The following is a 15,169-nucleotide window of genomic DNA, read 5'->3' as shown; positions in this document are numbered from 1 at the left end:
GCAAACTTTATCAATAATTAATATACTATTTGGCTTCTAATTTAGGTAATGGTGGTGATTTCCCTTACCACCAAGACATGCATCAAATTGATACTCCCTCCGTTCCATAATATTTGTCGAATTTGAGAAATTGTTTTGGTCCATAATATTTGTCATGTTATAATATCAAGAGAGCATTAATTGCTATTTTCTTATATTTGCCCTTCATTAATTTATTGAAAGAATACAATAAACAAATGAAAATGGTAGTTATAAATGCAAACAAGTTTCAATGTAGGGTTAACTTAGTAAAAGTATTTACAAATTAAGACATATTAATTGTTTTTTTAGTTCTTGTGCCAAAGCCAAATGCGACAAATATTATGGACCGGAGGAAGTAGTTTTTTTTAATTAAAAAAATTGAATAAGTAAATTTTAAATATAGATAATATGATTTCAGAAATTTTGATTTTTTATGTTTTAAAAAAACCTACTTGACCGTTGACATCCCGCAAAGTACACAAATTAGGACTACAAGCGCTGACGAAGCATTTCATTTCTTTTCTTTTAAATAATGGTGTCTCGAGTCACAAATTGCATAAGGTATTATCATGCACATGGAGATCATCCCAAGATTAAGAAAAAAAAATTAATCGATCCTATTTGAATTTTTTTTTGATAATATCCTATTTGAGTTTTTGTTTCTTTCTACATGAACAAACATTTTATAATAAGCTATATATATATATATATATATATATATATATATAAAAAATATAATGCTTTACTATTAGAAATCGCTCTATTTTTAGTGTCCCAGTGAACCAGCATCTCTCATCTGAATTACATTTATGCGGATTAAAGAATTTAATATAGCGCTATGTGAAATCAATCATGTACTGGCACCTAAAGTCATTTTAATCATAGATTATTAAAGACAACTCCGTCCTAAAATAATAATGCATTTCCTTTCTCTTTTATCCTAAATAATTGTCAATATTACATTTATTTAAAATTTACTATTTAATGTCATTAGCTTAAAAAATAAATTATTTATAATATTAAATAAGAGTATGAAAAAAATAAGAAAAATAACGTTGTGAAAAATTAAAACACTAATCATATTTTTTAAACTGTATAAAAAAATAACATATTATCTTAAGACGGAAAGAATATAGTACAAACTAAAGTTTTCATATCACGAAAAGACAGACAATTAGATAACATAAATAAGAAAATCTGTAAAACTAGTGTCAACACTCGGTAAGACCTAACATTTCATTTATTTATTTATTTATTTATTAGGTATCATCAAAACTCACCAACACCATGTGATGCCTCTCTAAAAGTAAGGGTTATTTGTAGAATAGAAAATTCAATTTCAGAGTACTTGTCTAGTTGATGAACATCTACATCTGCCACGTTTCATTTACCAATTCGGTGTATTGTTTTTGTTTTAGGTTAATCATAAAAAAAATTACAAATTACAAATTACAAATTTTTGTATTTTATAGTTAATATTTTTTTTTAATTTTTAGAAATTTAATACATCAACTATTAATATTTATAAATTAAAGTATTGAATAATTTTTAGTGTATGCAACAATAGAACTCAATCGAACCAATTTTTTACTTTTTCAAAAAACTGAACCAAAATTTTGGGAAAAAATAATTTTTCAAACCGAACCAAACATGTTGGTTTGTTTGGTTTTTGTCGGTTCGGTTCACATGGTAGACTGACTAAATATTTTTTATGCTCAAAACCAAACCGAAATGACCAATTTTTATATCTATATTGAATATGCTATTTATATTATACAATCTAAGTTGTGACAGTTTATTAGAATTTCATATCGTACTGCTTTTCTACCTATTAAATTTCTTAATTGACTAGTCATTAGACCTGTTCATAAATCTGGGTACCTGCCCGACCACCTAAGCCCGTACTCCTAGGGCCAATCTTGTACACTAATTTTTGGTTACAAATCTAGCCCAAATCCAGAAAAGTCCGCTATTTTGTGGATGACTCAGGGTTTTATTTCTATTAATTTTATATGTAGGTTTGAAAAAGTCCGGCCCGAGCCCGTAAAAATAGAGAGTAAGGGCCGGGATTGGATAGTAAAAATGAAGCCCAGTCGAGGCTCGGGCTAGGATTGGGTTTACTTAAAAAATGAAAAGGCCTGATAAACCCAGCCCAAGCCCTACTAGTCATTACTGTTTATTTTTCAAAAATAAAATGTTAAAAATATCTAAATTTTCAACAATATAATATTATATATCAAATATAAAATTCAAGTGCATAAAATTCCAGTGCATAAAATTCTCGGACATGTACACCCTTAAAACGTCCATTTTCAACGTGCTCTGTTCTATACATATTTCAATGATATGATTAGAGAACCTTCATCAAAAAATTCCAATCCGAAGATTGAACAAATGCTAAGAATACTTAATCAAATTAAGTACTTACACGTTAAAAGCTGAAATAACAGCCTCAGAATACAAGAAAACCACATAAAATAAAAATACTATGAATGACGAGAGAAGAAAAACTATGAACAGACGAGAGGAAAGGCCGACAAATCACCATTTTCCATCTCAAGTGAAGCTATCCTAGTTAAAATTTCAATATCAAGATGGTGAATTTGATTCAGACTCCACAGTTTCAGTTGATCCTATCATCATTTTAACCAACGTAAACAGCTTCTCGAAGTGGAATAAGTGTTTCCTAACTCGGTAAATATGTATACTGTAGAGTAATGCTGCCAGTGTTACTGCTGCAAAAGACATTAAATTCAACTTCCAGAAATCCTGAACAGCAATACATAAATGGAGCTGGATTAATGATATGTAATGCAAGAAAAACCTGAAAGCAGGAACCGATAAACCTGACGGTACTTATTTGCATTAAAAATATTTGTCGATTATAGTTACCTGTGGATTTGATATGATTATTCCCATAACATAGCCTAATAAGTCCATAGTGGACTGAAGCGAGTTCTGAACACCTCCCGTTATGCAACGATCAGATTCAGGGACTTGATCCTATCCCAGCAAGAATTGTAAAAAAAACATACATCATAGGGAAAAAAAGTTAGGCTGAAACGGGATTGAAAAGCTATGTTCAACGGAAACTTATCAAGTCCTATGTTTTAGCATTGCGTTTCTACCTTCAAAAGCGCTTATGAAACTCCAAAATTTTATATTTATAAGAGATTCTTTGTAAACTAAATATGATTTTCCATTTCAACATTTTCGTTATAGTAAAAAAGAAAAAGATAATTTCTGTCTTACCTGCATTTGTTGAATGACAGATAAATCAAACATCCACAAGCCAAGCCGAGATGTAGCCACTCCAGCCATCAGCATATAAGCTGATAAAACATTATTTTGCATCCATATTGAAGCAACACATACTAAAAGGCAGGTCCACTGCACCAAGAATGCGTAAAAATGCAATCACTTTCTGCAAATCGTCCTCTTGCACTACGAAAAGGTCAATCAATTAGTCTAAAGAAATGTACCTGATACCAAATTGACCAGAGTCCGGTTCGGAGAGTTAAAATATGGGATTGCAAGATGGGATACACAATTGTTGCAGCTATACCGATCAAAGCACTTAATCCTCGTGTTATTCCAATCACAAATGCAGGTATACCTTCCCACCGTAAGGTAGCTGTCATCAAGGTGCCAAAGCTGCAAAAGCAGCGAAAGGTTACTCTGATGCTTGTTTTTCAAATCCCAATCCTAGCTAGTACACTACTGATCCAGCACCTTAATTTGGATAAGTGGATACTGCAGGAGAATTGCAGAAACAAACCAAACTGAATAACGGAACTGATGAATTTGGTTTGGACACTAAAAAAATAACTCCTCGACACTAGCAGTTATATATTTAAAGCTCCTTTAAACAAATCAAAACCACTGTTTTAATAATTAAAAATATAACCCATAGTTTTTTTTTTCTGATATGGGATGTGGTGTTACATGTTTAGACATGACTCTTTGATCATGATTCGTTTTCAGGGCTATGAAGCACCGACACTGCTCCGGAGTGCCGTATTTAGGGGGACACGCCGGGGATACATACCCGACACGCCATGTGGCGTATCCCCGTACCTTTGACTGGTCAAAGAGGCGGACACGCCCGGGACACTTCGGGAACATTTCTAGTGGCATTTTAGTTAATTTTAAGTCTTTTTTTTTGTATGGGTTTTTTTTTTTATAAAAAACTTAACTAATTGGGCACAAATTCAAATACAATTAGATAATAACCTAAACTAAACCCTATTTTAAATTTTTTAAAAATTACAGCAGCCTCTATTTAAAAATTCCAGCTGCCCCTATATGTTGGAATTGTTAGTTTAAGTAACTTAGGTAACACTTATGCATCTTATGACATAATATTCATTGTTTTTACATCTTGAAACCTTATATATGAGTAAATATATATTTTAAAAAAATAAAAAAATTGCCGTGTCCGCGCCGTACCCGTGTCCTATTTTTATTTAAAATGCCGTTCCCCGTACAGTACTCGTATCAGTGCTTCATAGGCTCAGGGGGCATTAGAGTAATATTTAAATCTGTAAGGTTATAGGTAGAGGTGCAAAAATTGAACCAAATCGATTTGATTTGGTTTGACATCATTAGAAAAGTTATTTTTTGGTTCGGTTATGTTTTAGAAGTAAAAACCTTCAGTTCACTTTTGGTTCAGACCGAATCAAAATTCAAACCAAATCAAAAAAATGAATAGAAACCATTCGAAATATTTTAAAATGTTTGTAATTCAGTGCGGTTTGATTCAATTTTGAAAATAAATTAAAATTTTGGTTCGCTTCAGTTCGGTTTGAACGAAGGCACATTCCTAGTTACAAGTTGGAAATTAGCAAAAATAAAGGAAATCATAAAGAAACTGATGATAGACAATAACCTGAGGACTGTGAAGTACAGTAAAGCCAGAGCAACCCCAGGAAGCACAACATCTTGCTGTAAATACACACTCCAGGCGCCAAAAAAAGGCACCGTCGCAATCCATTTAGCTAATTTCCTTCTCCAACCTTCATCCTCAAGTGCTAAATTTTCCTCATTTTCAGAAAGTAGGTTCACTCTTTCACTTGAAAGAGATGAGCTTTCTTCGAGATCACGAGGTAAACATCTCGATATTTTTCTATAGCTAATTTCGCCTAAAGCTGGAATGCCTTTGTATACAGATGTGAAAAGCCAATACTCAATCCAAACTGCTCCACAATTCCAGATTGCTAGAGTCATAGCAGAGGCTTTAACAGAAACGAAACTGATTATGAAGCCGCTCACAACTGGCGCAAAAAGCTTGCAGGTTAAATCAATTCTTCTGATAATTGAATTCATCTTTGTTAGTGTACTTGGAGGATGGCCTTGTGATATCACCACCACCCTGTACTTCCAGAATAATAAAAACTGTTTGATCGATAAATATTGTGTTCAACTTGCATTAAATTTACGAATGTAACCATCAAATTACCATTCTCTTTCAATTAAGATGGTACCGGCAAGAGTGGAGAGCACACCAACAGCTCCGGAGATGTTGGTTACTATCACAAGTATGACGAATGCTGTAAAATTCGTCGACTTCAATGTCGAAAACACTATTAATGAAATTACTGTGCTTCCAGCAATTATGAATGAAAGGTTCTGAGTCAGCAACCAAATTCTGAGAACCTGTCACTAAACATTCTTTCAATCAGGATATAGGTGAAAAACAAAAGTTGTTTATTTTGTGGAGTTCGCATATATAACTGCACAAGAATAAAAATGCTGATGAGGAAACCTTAACATAAGGCAATCTCTCCACCCATTGTCCGATAATGGGGCCGAATAAGGCAATAGAAATAGATTCAACAGCTCCATAAATAGCAGCAAGAATTAAAGAATCTGGCCACAGGGTGATCATGTATAGGCCAACTAAAAATTCCCACATTCTGCAGAATCGCAGACGAAAAGTAATTCACAAGTATGAGATCGATATCTTTTAATGTAGTCGTAGGAAGGACAAGAAATTTGTTTGATCATTCTTCATCTATAACACAAAAACTTATCGAGTCGACGAATCCTTTTGTTTTGGTATTTCATTTTCATTTCCGGAAACGCTTCTGAAGCTCTGAAATTTTATATTTACTAACCTATTCTTAAAATAGTATTTTCCCATTTCCCGTTTCCGTGCAACATAGGTCATTAAAAATAAAAATAAATGGCTTTTTCAGAAAAGAAGTGAAGCCATTTGTTATTCTTGATCAGAGAAATAGTGCAGAGTACTATACATACATACTTGTGTGTATCTAATTTTCTTTTCAAATCTTTGGAGTAATTAAGTATGATAAACACCGAGTATTCCAAGTAATTATTTTTACAGTATACCAAGTAATATAAGCTACTTAGAAAACTAGCAAGGAACTGAAAAAAAAAAGATAAAAGCTGCAACAGCAACTGATTAATAAATAAACCACAGGTGAAAGAAGTAAAAGGATTTAACATTTGGAACAACTTTTGATCTTTATCTTTTGTCTAAACAAATAAGATATACTTGCAAATATCAGATCAGAAATCTTGATAAAGAGCATGTGGTATATCGATAAAAAGAGACAAAACCTGGCATCCCATCTCGCTAAGAAGTGACCAACGTACAAGAATCTGATAAGAGAAGAAGAAGAAGAAGCAGCAGAAGTTTCTACTTCTTCTTCTTCCTGTTGCTGCCGCCGCCCAAGCAGTGGCTCTTTAAGCATCTTGTCTCCTTTTGTTTCACAACCTGTAACTGTAATAGATTATAATGATAATAAGCAGAGTGTTATTACAGATTAAAACTGTATATCAGAAATAGACAAAGCTGAACTGATCCAAACCTTAATTGAAGTAAGTGGTGCAAATTTGTAAGCACCAATCTCTAACCTGCCACCTTTATAATCCTAGATTTCCTGTCTCAATGAATATAATAACTTCTGTCTATATTTCAAGACAAAACAATGTTTTGTTTTTTTATGTTATTTTATCTCTTATTTTAATGAAAAATCTCAGTTTACTGATCAGTACCTGCATAGTTGTTGAAACTTAAGGATTAATAAAAACTAAACTATTATTAAAATGGTAATCAGGTGAGAGTGTAAAAAAGAATAAAAGATTGTCAATTGAGCGAGTTAGTCACCAAATATACTTGAATCTAAATTTTCTATCTTTCCAATTGCCAAAATGATTTAATTTTATTTTATTAACTATAAATAAACAGTACACATCTTATCTAGCAACAAGAAAGGACTTCTCCAGGACTACGCTAGATGCATATATGCAACTAGATCGGCAGATTCATAATGTACAAATTTCACCAGTAACCATGGCCGTAGCCAATGTTATGTGAAACAATTTCTACTATGCTGCGCCAGTGCGTCATTACATTCTGAATCCAGTTCGTATACTGCTTCAATGGCCAAACAGGGTCCTTAGAACATGGCATGCAGCTCGAGGTGGTGCAGTGCTAATATCAATGGCGTGAACCATGAATTATGTTCAAGACTGCATAAGAATCAGATATTCTTGCACCATAATCAATCACCAGGAAATAAGCACTTTGGATGAATTTACAGCTCATTTCACCAACATTTTAGCTTCTCAAAGTGGAAAAGATGTTTCCGAACACGAAGAATATACATGCTGTATAATGCTGCAGTTAATGTTACTGCCGCGAAAGATAGTAATGTCAACAGCCAGAAATCCTACACATTAAACTAAGTTAGATATAATGTGATGTGAAGCTTGAGAATCTAAAAGGACGAGCTGATTTTAATATTTGGGTCAGTCACAACTGAAAAGAAACGAAACATATGGATACAAGTATATATATGACAACAATAATTTTGAATGAAATGGTTCTTTACCCTTGGATTGGAGATGAGTATTCCCATTAGATAACCTAATAAGTCAAAAATAGACTGAAGCGAATTCTGTACACCTCCCACAATGCAACGATCAGATTCAGCAATGTGATCCTGCATACTCCGCCAAAGATTAGAAATGGTTCTTTACATTGAAAATTAATAAGAGAGGAAGGAAATATAATACGGCCAGAATTAGAAAGTTAGTACAAAAAAACTTGGTAACAATTATCACAGAATGATTTTTCTCACCTGCATTTGCTGGGTTACAGATAAGTCAAACATCCACAAGCCAAGTCGAGAAGTTGCTACGCCAGCCATCAGCATATATGCTGCCAGATGACGGTTTTGGACCCATATCGAACCAATGCATATTAAGAGGCAAGTCCACTGCATGATTATGAAGGTCAAATTAGGAAGCAACTATGAAGAGACAATTGAGACTACAGTATCGATCAGTCTAATGGTGTTTACCTGAGACCAAATCGACCACAGTCCTGCTCTCTGAGATAGAATACGAGATTGCAAGAATGGATACACAATTGTTGCTGCAATTCCAATTATTGCACTTAGTCCTCGAGCTATAGCTATTACAAAAGCAGGAATACCTTCCCATTTTAGTGTAGCAGTCATCAAGGTGCCAAAGCTGGAATAACAAAATCAAAAAGAATTATAATGAAACATTTAAAAAGGTTAGACGATTATTTCAAAGGAACAATGCCCAGGTTCATCGTAATGCATCCTCAAACAACATTTAGTCTCCTGCTATAAGAAAAAAAATCATAAGTAGACCATCACCTGAGAACTGTGAAATATAGTAAAGCTAAAGCTACTCCGAGAATCAAAACTTCCTGCTGTAAATACACATTCCAAGCACCAACAAACGGTGCTTTTGCAAACCACTTAGATATTTTCGTGCGCCATCCCTTTTCCACGACTATCACATTTTCGTCATTTTGAAGATCCAAGTCCTCTGGCCGTCTAGAAATTACAGTTGTACCCTCTTCCGGATGACCTGTAGAACGGCGTCTAGTAATCTTCCTTCTGCTAGTTTCGCCCAAAGCCGGAATTCCATTATATACGGATGTAAAAAGCCAGAACTCTAACCATACTGCAATACTATTCCAAATAGCTAAAGTCATAGCAGAGGCCTTAACCGACACAAAACTGATTATGAAACCGGCAACTACTGGAGCAAGAAGCTTGCAAATTAAGTCAATTCGTCTGATAATTGAGTTCATCTTTGTCAGTACACTTGGAGGATGGCCTTCTGATATCACCACGACCCTGTACTTCAAAAACAACAAGATACATTAATGCTAACCCATATAAGCTCAACTTAAATCAAATTTATACATGCATTCCGCATCGTTACCATTCTCTTTCTATCAAGATAGTTCCAGCAAGACTAGAAAGCACACCCGCAGCTCCAGAAATGTTGGTTAAAGCTACGAGCGAGATGAAGGCTGCGAAATTTGTGGACTTCAAGGTAGAAAAGAATAGCAAAGCAACCACAGAGCATCCAGCAACAATAAATGACAGATTCTGAGTCACTAACCAAATTCGAAGAACCTGCCAATGAGAAAAAGATGCATAGAAAAGCAAAATGAACATAGAATTTCGATCTTACATCAACTACATGAGAAAGAAAAGAGTGAAGCAAAGTGCAAACCTTAAGATATGACAAGTTTTCAGCCCATTGTCCAACAATTGGACCAAACAAAGCAATAGAAGCAGATTCAATTGCTCCATAAATGGCAGCAAGGAGTAAAGAATTAGGCCAAAAAGTGATCATGTACAAACCAACAGAAAATTCCCACATTCTGCATATTAAGCAATGGTTAATCAGGAATGAAATTATACTGGATCCCTCAACTTATTAATTTTTAAATGGGGAAATTATATACTATAAAAAAATGTGCAAAAGAGTAACTAAAAATTAAAATATTGGTAAAGAAGCACACATGGGATAATGAATGAATTAAAAATGAAGGAATGAGAATAAAAAAACCTGGCATCCCATCTTGCTAAGAATTGGGCAATGTACAAATATCTTATCAGAGATTTAGGAACAGCCTCTTCTTCTTGTTGTTGTTGATCAACCTCCATTGTTAACTCTTCTGTGGCTCAAAAACTCTACTTTTTTATGTTAAAAGATGTGTTATAAAGACCAATTTTTTACATTGTAAAGTAAAACTCTTCATATACATAATGTCGTACGTAGGATCATCACTGCCTTTGGTCTGTACTATTAAGGGTTTTAATTGCATGCAAGGTAAACTCGACGAGTGTCACTTAGATACTACTCCCTCGCCAACATTCTCCACCTAATTTACATTTTTACTCTCAAATTATATTCAATAGGGATGTTTACAAAAATTTATCAAATTTGCATTTTGGAAGTGGTCAATCCCAATATAGCAAATTTTTGAATTTTATATAAGCGCATTTTGCAATATTTAGGACTTCCACTAAGAATTAAAATAAATATTGTTAGTGACAGTAAAGGGTTAAGGGTTTAAAGTTCAACTAGAATTCAACCTGAATCAAAAACACATAAAAATTCCAAATTAGCATGATGATTGAGTTGCGCAGCTAGTCATTTTCATAGAATTGAGTTCAATTTCCAACATTTCCATTTAATGTCGAACCGAATCTGGATTTTCCAATTAATTGTTCCAACCAGTGTTTTAAAATCGAACCGGTTGTCAAACAGGTGAGGTACCGGTTCAATATCCGGTTCAACCGGTTCAATGATTTTTTTTAAAAACTAAGAAATATGAAATTGGCGACGGATTTTAGGTTATTAGCGATTTTCCGTCGCTAATTCTCGTTGTCGATTCAACGAGCGGTTCACCGGTTCAACCACTGATTTGACAGCCGGTTCAATCCAACTCAATCGGTCTGATCCAGTTCAACTGGAAATCCGGTTTTTTGCAATTTTTGGACAGGACCACTGGCCGGCCCGATTTAGCCGGTTCGACCCAGGTCTGGTTTTTAAAAACTAGTTCAAACTCAATAGTTACCCGGATGGTTTGATAGAAAAACAATAGATATATAATTAAAAGAAATTTAGTGCAACCCATACCAGTGACCGATTCGCAAGTTTTTCGGTCAAATCACCGGTCCGGTTTGACAACAATTCTAAGAACTATCCTTCGAAAGGAAACATTTAAAATTGATGCGTGTAAGCTATAGTATGAGATAGCCTGCATTGAGTTAATTACTTCATTTTTGGGGAATGTTAACAAGTTGGACTACTCATGACTAGTATTAATTTGAAGAAGTTAACGAGGCTCACAAGCCTCTTACACTCACTTTTTTATACGTCTATATTAGGTACATATCATCTTAATTCATGCATAGCAATATTTCTTAAAATGCATCAAATTTGATAAATTTTCACTAGTTATTTTTCTTTATTAAAATCGAGTTTAGTTTGGATGTCATTTCAGTTCAAGCTTGAACTTAAAAACTAAGCCTGTTTCAAATTTGAAATTCAACCCGTTCAAACTCGAGCTTGTATAATAAACTCTGACTCGAGCTCAAGAAGTTAAGCCCATTAAGTCTTGAGCTCAAACTCGGGCTTGTATAACACAAGCGAGGTCAAGCTTGGCTCATCTTGTTACATCCTTACTTCCAACTCATTGAACAATGTCTCTGTTGGCCATTAAACAAAGTATTATAGTAAAAATTAGTAACAAATACTTAATATTCATCAGCTGCGACCAATCCGCAAGTTATAGATCGACTAAAAAAATATTAATGAAACTAGATGCCAATCTTTAGTTAATTGAACATTTTGAACAAAAAAAATAATGAACTAGAACGCCAATGTTAAAATAGAGACTTTTGCCTGAGGTGCAATTTACAAGTTATTCTATGATAGTAAACAGCATGAACACAACAAAGAATCTTACAAAAACTAAATCGGCTAGGAGTATAAACCAAACAAGAAGGTGAGGGGAAAGAACACAGATTGTTGTTACAATCACATAAATCCGGGGGAAGAAATGAAACAGCAACATCCCTGCAAAACAGAGAAGAAAACGACGGTTACAATCAATTCAACCAAAATAGCTACAGCTACTTGATCAGATAGAATACGTAACTGTTATAGAAGAAACAGTTATAAGATGGTTTTATAGTTTTAAAACATCAGTACCAATTAACAAACGTGCTACGCCACAACTGTAGCTCACACTCGATGAACATTAATTTTACGTATTCAATCTAGAGTTACTTCCAGAAGAAATAATACAAAATTGCTTTCCTAAAACAACCATTGTCTTCACATTTAAAATAGTTTAGAGTTTAGACCAGCACTAGTTCACGACATGTACCAATCTGGCTGACCACGCATCATCATGGTGCAGATTTTTCTTTGGTATCATATATAAGAATTTAATAGACATTCTTGTTTATCTTGAAACTATCCAACCTCAGTATTTAACAATTCAATTTTATTATTAGATCACCAATGTGGGTCATGACAATAAATTAGCTAAAGGAGCTGATTGATGCTACAAGTAACAGCATATCAATGCTATATTTGTTGTTTTATAGAAAAGTGCAGATAGAGACACATTAGTTTATCCAATATACATTATACATTAATGGCTTGCGTCTAGAAGGAAGAAGTAACTAGAAGTACATATACATACAAAGCACGAATGAGTAAAAGGAAACTTCTATGACAAATAGCCGGTGCTCATACATAGGGAAAAAGCCATAACAGCAAAACGCACCAAGGTTCAAATGAAATTTCAGCAATTCTTAAAGTATTCTGTCGAACAAGATATGCAAGACACAACATTTCATTTCCAAACATATTAGCCGCACCTTATAAGTACCGGGAAGATATACAACATTTCATCTGATCTTTTGATCACGCAATAAAGTTGAAAATGGAATACTCATTCAGATAAACACCTTAAGAAGCAGCAAGAGTGAAATTTTAAATAGAAGGTGATGGGAAGAATTACAAAGTGAAAATTGATTTCCCTTTCCGACAATGCTCCCCACTTAAATTACGTGGATACTGTTAGATTCCATCTTAAAACCAATTGGTGTTAAGTGGAGGTGCCCAACCAATATATAAACACATGTCCACTCACACACACAACCAATGTGGGATTTCCCACTTTAACACTCCCCCTCACGCGTAGCGTGTACGGGCCGAGCAACAAAGTCCCCCTCACGTAAATCTCACGTGGGCCGGGCCAAACTCAAATTGTGTGAATGGACAAGGCTTTGATACCATGTTAGATTCCATCTTAAAACCAATTGGTGTTAAGTGGAGGTGCCCAACCAATATATAAACACATGTCCACTCACACACACAACCAATGTGGGATTTCCCACTTTAACAGATACAACCAACTATATGATAGACGGGTAAGAAAGGGCTCTTGAAAGTTGAACACTGTTGCCATATATAAGTTGTCTTATAATTCTACTTAAAAGTGAGGAACGTTAAATGCAAGCAAAATCTCCTGAAATAGTCTTTAAGTAACTCGCGCATCTTTAAATGATCCTTTAAGAAAACCGGTAAACAGATTGCTATGGGCTGTCATATTTCATTAGGATTAGAATTTGAGTGGCATTGTCAATTTCTTATAATTTCAAGTCAGTAAGGGTGTGTATCTAAGAAAACCTCAGCACATGCATGCTTCTAGGAAAATGCTGGCAAAGTGCGGTTGCCACGCGCAAACAAGAAGTGTATTATCTTATAGTTATCAACCATTACTACAAATGCAGGTGCAACTATTTTTAATTCTCAGAAAACCATATTCAAAAAGCCAAACAAAGGGAGCAAAACTGACTGCATGAATCATACCAAAGATCATTCATAAAGCTTCGAAATCCATACCAACAGCAAATAACTAACCAGGAAACTAGTACAAGTACTAAAAGAACTAGAAAAAGATGAACATAAACACGGACTCACATTAAAATTGATTAGGGCTATAATATCCAATCTGCTTTTATTGAGAATCGCCCTTTACTTCATCTGAGTCTGAGTCACTCGCATTATAGCCTATAAAAGCATCACCAACACACCAAGAAAGAAAAGAAAACGGCATTCATTATGATGATACTGATAACAAGAATATCATTAATACTACAAACAAATTGTATAAAACTAATACCTGGACGCTTATCGCTAAGTTTCCAAACTGAAGACCTAGTTCTTGATGCTTTTGATATCCAAATTCTTCCCTACATTGAAAAGAAAACGCCAATCTAAAACATTACAACAAAATCAAAATCACAAAAACCAAAATAAACCTATGAAAAATTGATAGTGAAATGGAAAAAAAAATCCCCCAAAATTAAAATTAAAGACAACCCAATAAAATTCACAATCATAAGAACAAAACCCAAAATTCAAAAAAGATTACCTTTTGTTCATCTCTAGGGATACCATAGCCACTATAATACATTTGACCCACTAAAACCTGCATATTAATATCCCCATTTTTCGCTTCTTTAAGCGTATCTTTAAACCATCTCTTTACGCAATCCGCCACAACTTCCGATAGCGGCAACCGCAAGTTATTATTACTATTCCCTCCTCCGCCGTCTCCGCCGCCGCTACTGCTACTACTAACACCATTGATTTGAACATCAGAATTCGCCTCCATCTTTAATTTCTCCTTCTGCTGTTGCTTTCGCAAAAATCGCGGCGTGGGTTTCGAGGGTTTTAGATTCTTGGTCGTCGCTAAACAGTTGTGAATTGTAATTGAAGCGGCGGCAAGCGATTTTCCCATACAAAATCAAGAAAACTGGGTTCAATTTTTTTCAATCTTTATTAATAAAGAACATCAAAAAAGCGTGCGCGATTCAACTTGTGAGAATTAAGAAGGGGTTTATGAATGGAACGGAGATTACGACGAAGACAGGTTATGAAAGCGTAAAACGGTGTCGTTTCTCCATTGTTAAGGTGTTTGACTTGAGGATTGCGCTTCGAACGGGAGGTCCCACGTGGACCGGAGTATGTAGAAATAGAACTTTAAGAAAAGCTTAGAACTGATTGAGGAAATGTGTTATAAAATTGAACAAAAACAACAGCTATTTAAAGCCTTTACATAAAACAGAAGCTACGCTTTACAAGCCTATAGCATAGTTACTGGAACAGAAAAATCTACTCCCTAAAGAATAGGTCTTATTATAACAAACAAAATATCTAAATAAATCCAAAACAAACTATAGCTAACATTCCCTCCCTTAAGCTAAACATCTGTAATTAGCTTATTTCTGATGCATTCACCAAACCAAGCAAGTTACGA

General features: G+C 34.4%; 3 protein-coding genes across 5 annotated transcripts; all 3 read right to left on the bottom strand.

Annotated features, from left to right (window-relative positions):
• Positions 1-2,311: 2,311 nt before the first annotated feature.
• Positions 2,312-7,098, bottom strand: LOC126663130 (solute carrier family 40 member 2-like). 3 transcript variants are annotated; one of them, XM_050356401.2, is made up of 10 exons: positions 6,855-7,098; positions 6,604-6,766; positions 5,786-5,936; positions 5,480-5,676; positions 4,910-5,392; positions 3,754-3,774; positions 3,504-3,675; positions 3,274-3,411; positions 2,914-3,024; positions 2,312-2,790 (listed from the first exon to the last, which is right to left on the bottom strand). In XM_050356401.2, the coding sequence occupies exons 2-10, from the start codon at positions 6,735-6,737 to the stop codon at positions 2,611-2,613; spliced, it is 1,587 nt and encodes a 528-aa protein (XP_050212358.1). In that variant the 5' UTR covers positions 6,738-6,766; positions 6,855-7,098; the 3' UTR covers positions 2,312-2,610. The 3 variants fall into 3 exon arrangements, with proteins under 3 accessions (XP_050212358.1, XP_050212359.1, XP_050212360.1); XM_050356402.2 differs by lacking the exon at positions 3,754-3,774; XM_050356403.2 differs by lacking the exons at positions 5,786-5,936; positions 6,855-7,098 and having other exon boundaries at positions 6,604-6,713.
• Positions 7,099-7,189: 91 nt separating this feature from the next.
• Positions 7,190-10,288, bottom strand: LOC126663166 (solute carrier family 40 member 2-like). The gene is made up of 8 exons (XM_050356404.2): positions 9,889-10,288; positions 9,550-9,700; positions 9,253-9,449; positions 8,676-9,164; positions 8,352-8,523; positions 8,130-8,267; positions 7,881-7,991; positions 7,190-7,718 (listed from the first exon to the last, which is right to left on the bottom strand). The coding sequence occupies exons 1-8, from the start codon at positions 9,984-9,986 to the stop codon at positions 7,596-7,598; spliced, it is 1,479 nt and encodes a 492-aa protein (XP_050212361.1). The 5' UTR covers positions 9,987-10,288; the 3' UTR covers positions 7,190-7,595.
• A 1,351-nt stretch (positions 10,289-11,639) lies between these two features.
• LOC126663182 (uncharacterized) lies at positions 11,640-14,871 on the bottom strand. Its single transcript, XM_050356405.1, has 4 exons — positions 14,282-14,871; positions 14,030-14,099; positions 13,828-13,917; positions 11,640-11,907 (listed from the first exon to the last, which is right to left on the bottom strand). Exons 1-3 carry the CDS (start codon positions 14,648-14,650, stop codon positions 13,865-13,867), a joined length of 492 nt encoding a protein of 163 aa, XP_050212362.1. The 5' UTR covers positions 14,651-14,871; the 3' UTR covers positions 11,640-11,907; positions 13,828-13,864.
• Positions 14,872-15,169: the final 298 nt, after the last annotated feature.

Source organism: Mercurialis annua, linkage group LG1-X (assembly GCF_937616625.2).
Source record: "Mercurialis annua linkage group LG1-X, ddMerAnnu1.2, whole genome shotgun sequence".
Classification (NCBI taxonomy): Eukaryota; Viridiplantae; Streptophyta; class Magnoliopsida; order Malpighiales; family Euphorbiaceae; genus Mercurialis; species Mercurialis annua.
The sequence above is the reverse complement of the archived record's forward strand: the minus strand, read 5'-3'. Positions and strand labels throughout refer to the sequence as shown.

Bases quoted from the DNA above. Each gene is read 5' to 3' on its own strand.
- LOC126663130 (XM_050356401.2), bottom strand. From the start codon at position 6,737: ATGCTTAAAGAGCCACTGCTTGGGCGGCGGCAGCAACAGGAAGAAGAA. The intron at 3,412-3,503 runs GTACATTTCTTT...TTCTTGGTGCAG, and splicing joins TCTGGTCAATTTGGTATCAG to TGGACCTGCCTTTTAGTATG. The intron at 2,791-2,913 runs GTAACTATAATC...ATTGCTGTTCAG, and splicing joins TAATCATATCAAATCCACAG to GATTTCTGGAAGTTGAATTT.
- LOC126663166 (XM_050356404.2), bottom strand. From the start codon at position 9,986: ATGGAGGTTGATCAACAACAACAAGAAGAAGAGGCTGTTCCTAAATCT. The intron at 9,701-9,888 runs GTTTTTTTATTC...CTTAATATGCAG, and splicing joins TTAGCAAGATGGGATGCCAG to AATGTGGGAATTTTCTGTTG. The intron at 8,524-8,675 runs GTGATGGTCTAC...TTGTTATTCCAG, and splicing joins CTATATTTCACAGTTCTCAG to CTTTGGCACCTTGATGACTG.
- LOC126663182 (XM_050356405.1), bottom strand. From the start codon at position 14,650: ATGGGAAAATCGCTTGCCGCCGCTTCAATTACAATTCACAACTGTTTA. The intron at 14,100-14,281 runs GTAATCTTTTTT...TTTTCAATGTAG, and splicing joins TCCCTAGAGATGAACAAAAG to GGAAGAATTTGGATATCAAA. The intron at 13,918-14,029 runs GTATTAGTTTTA...ATGCTTTTATAG, and splicing joins ACTTAGCGATAAGCGTCCAG to GCTATAATGCGAGTGACTCA.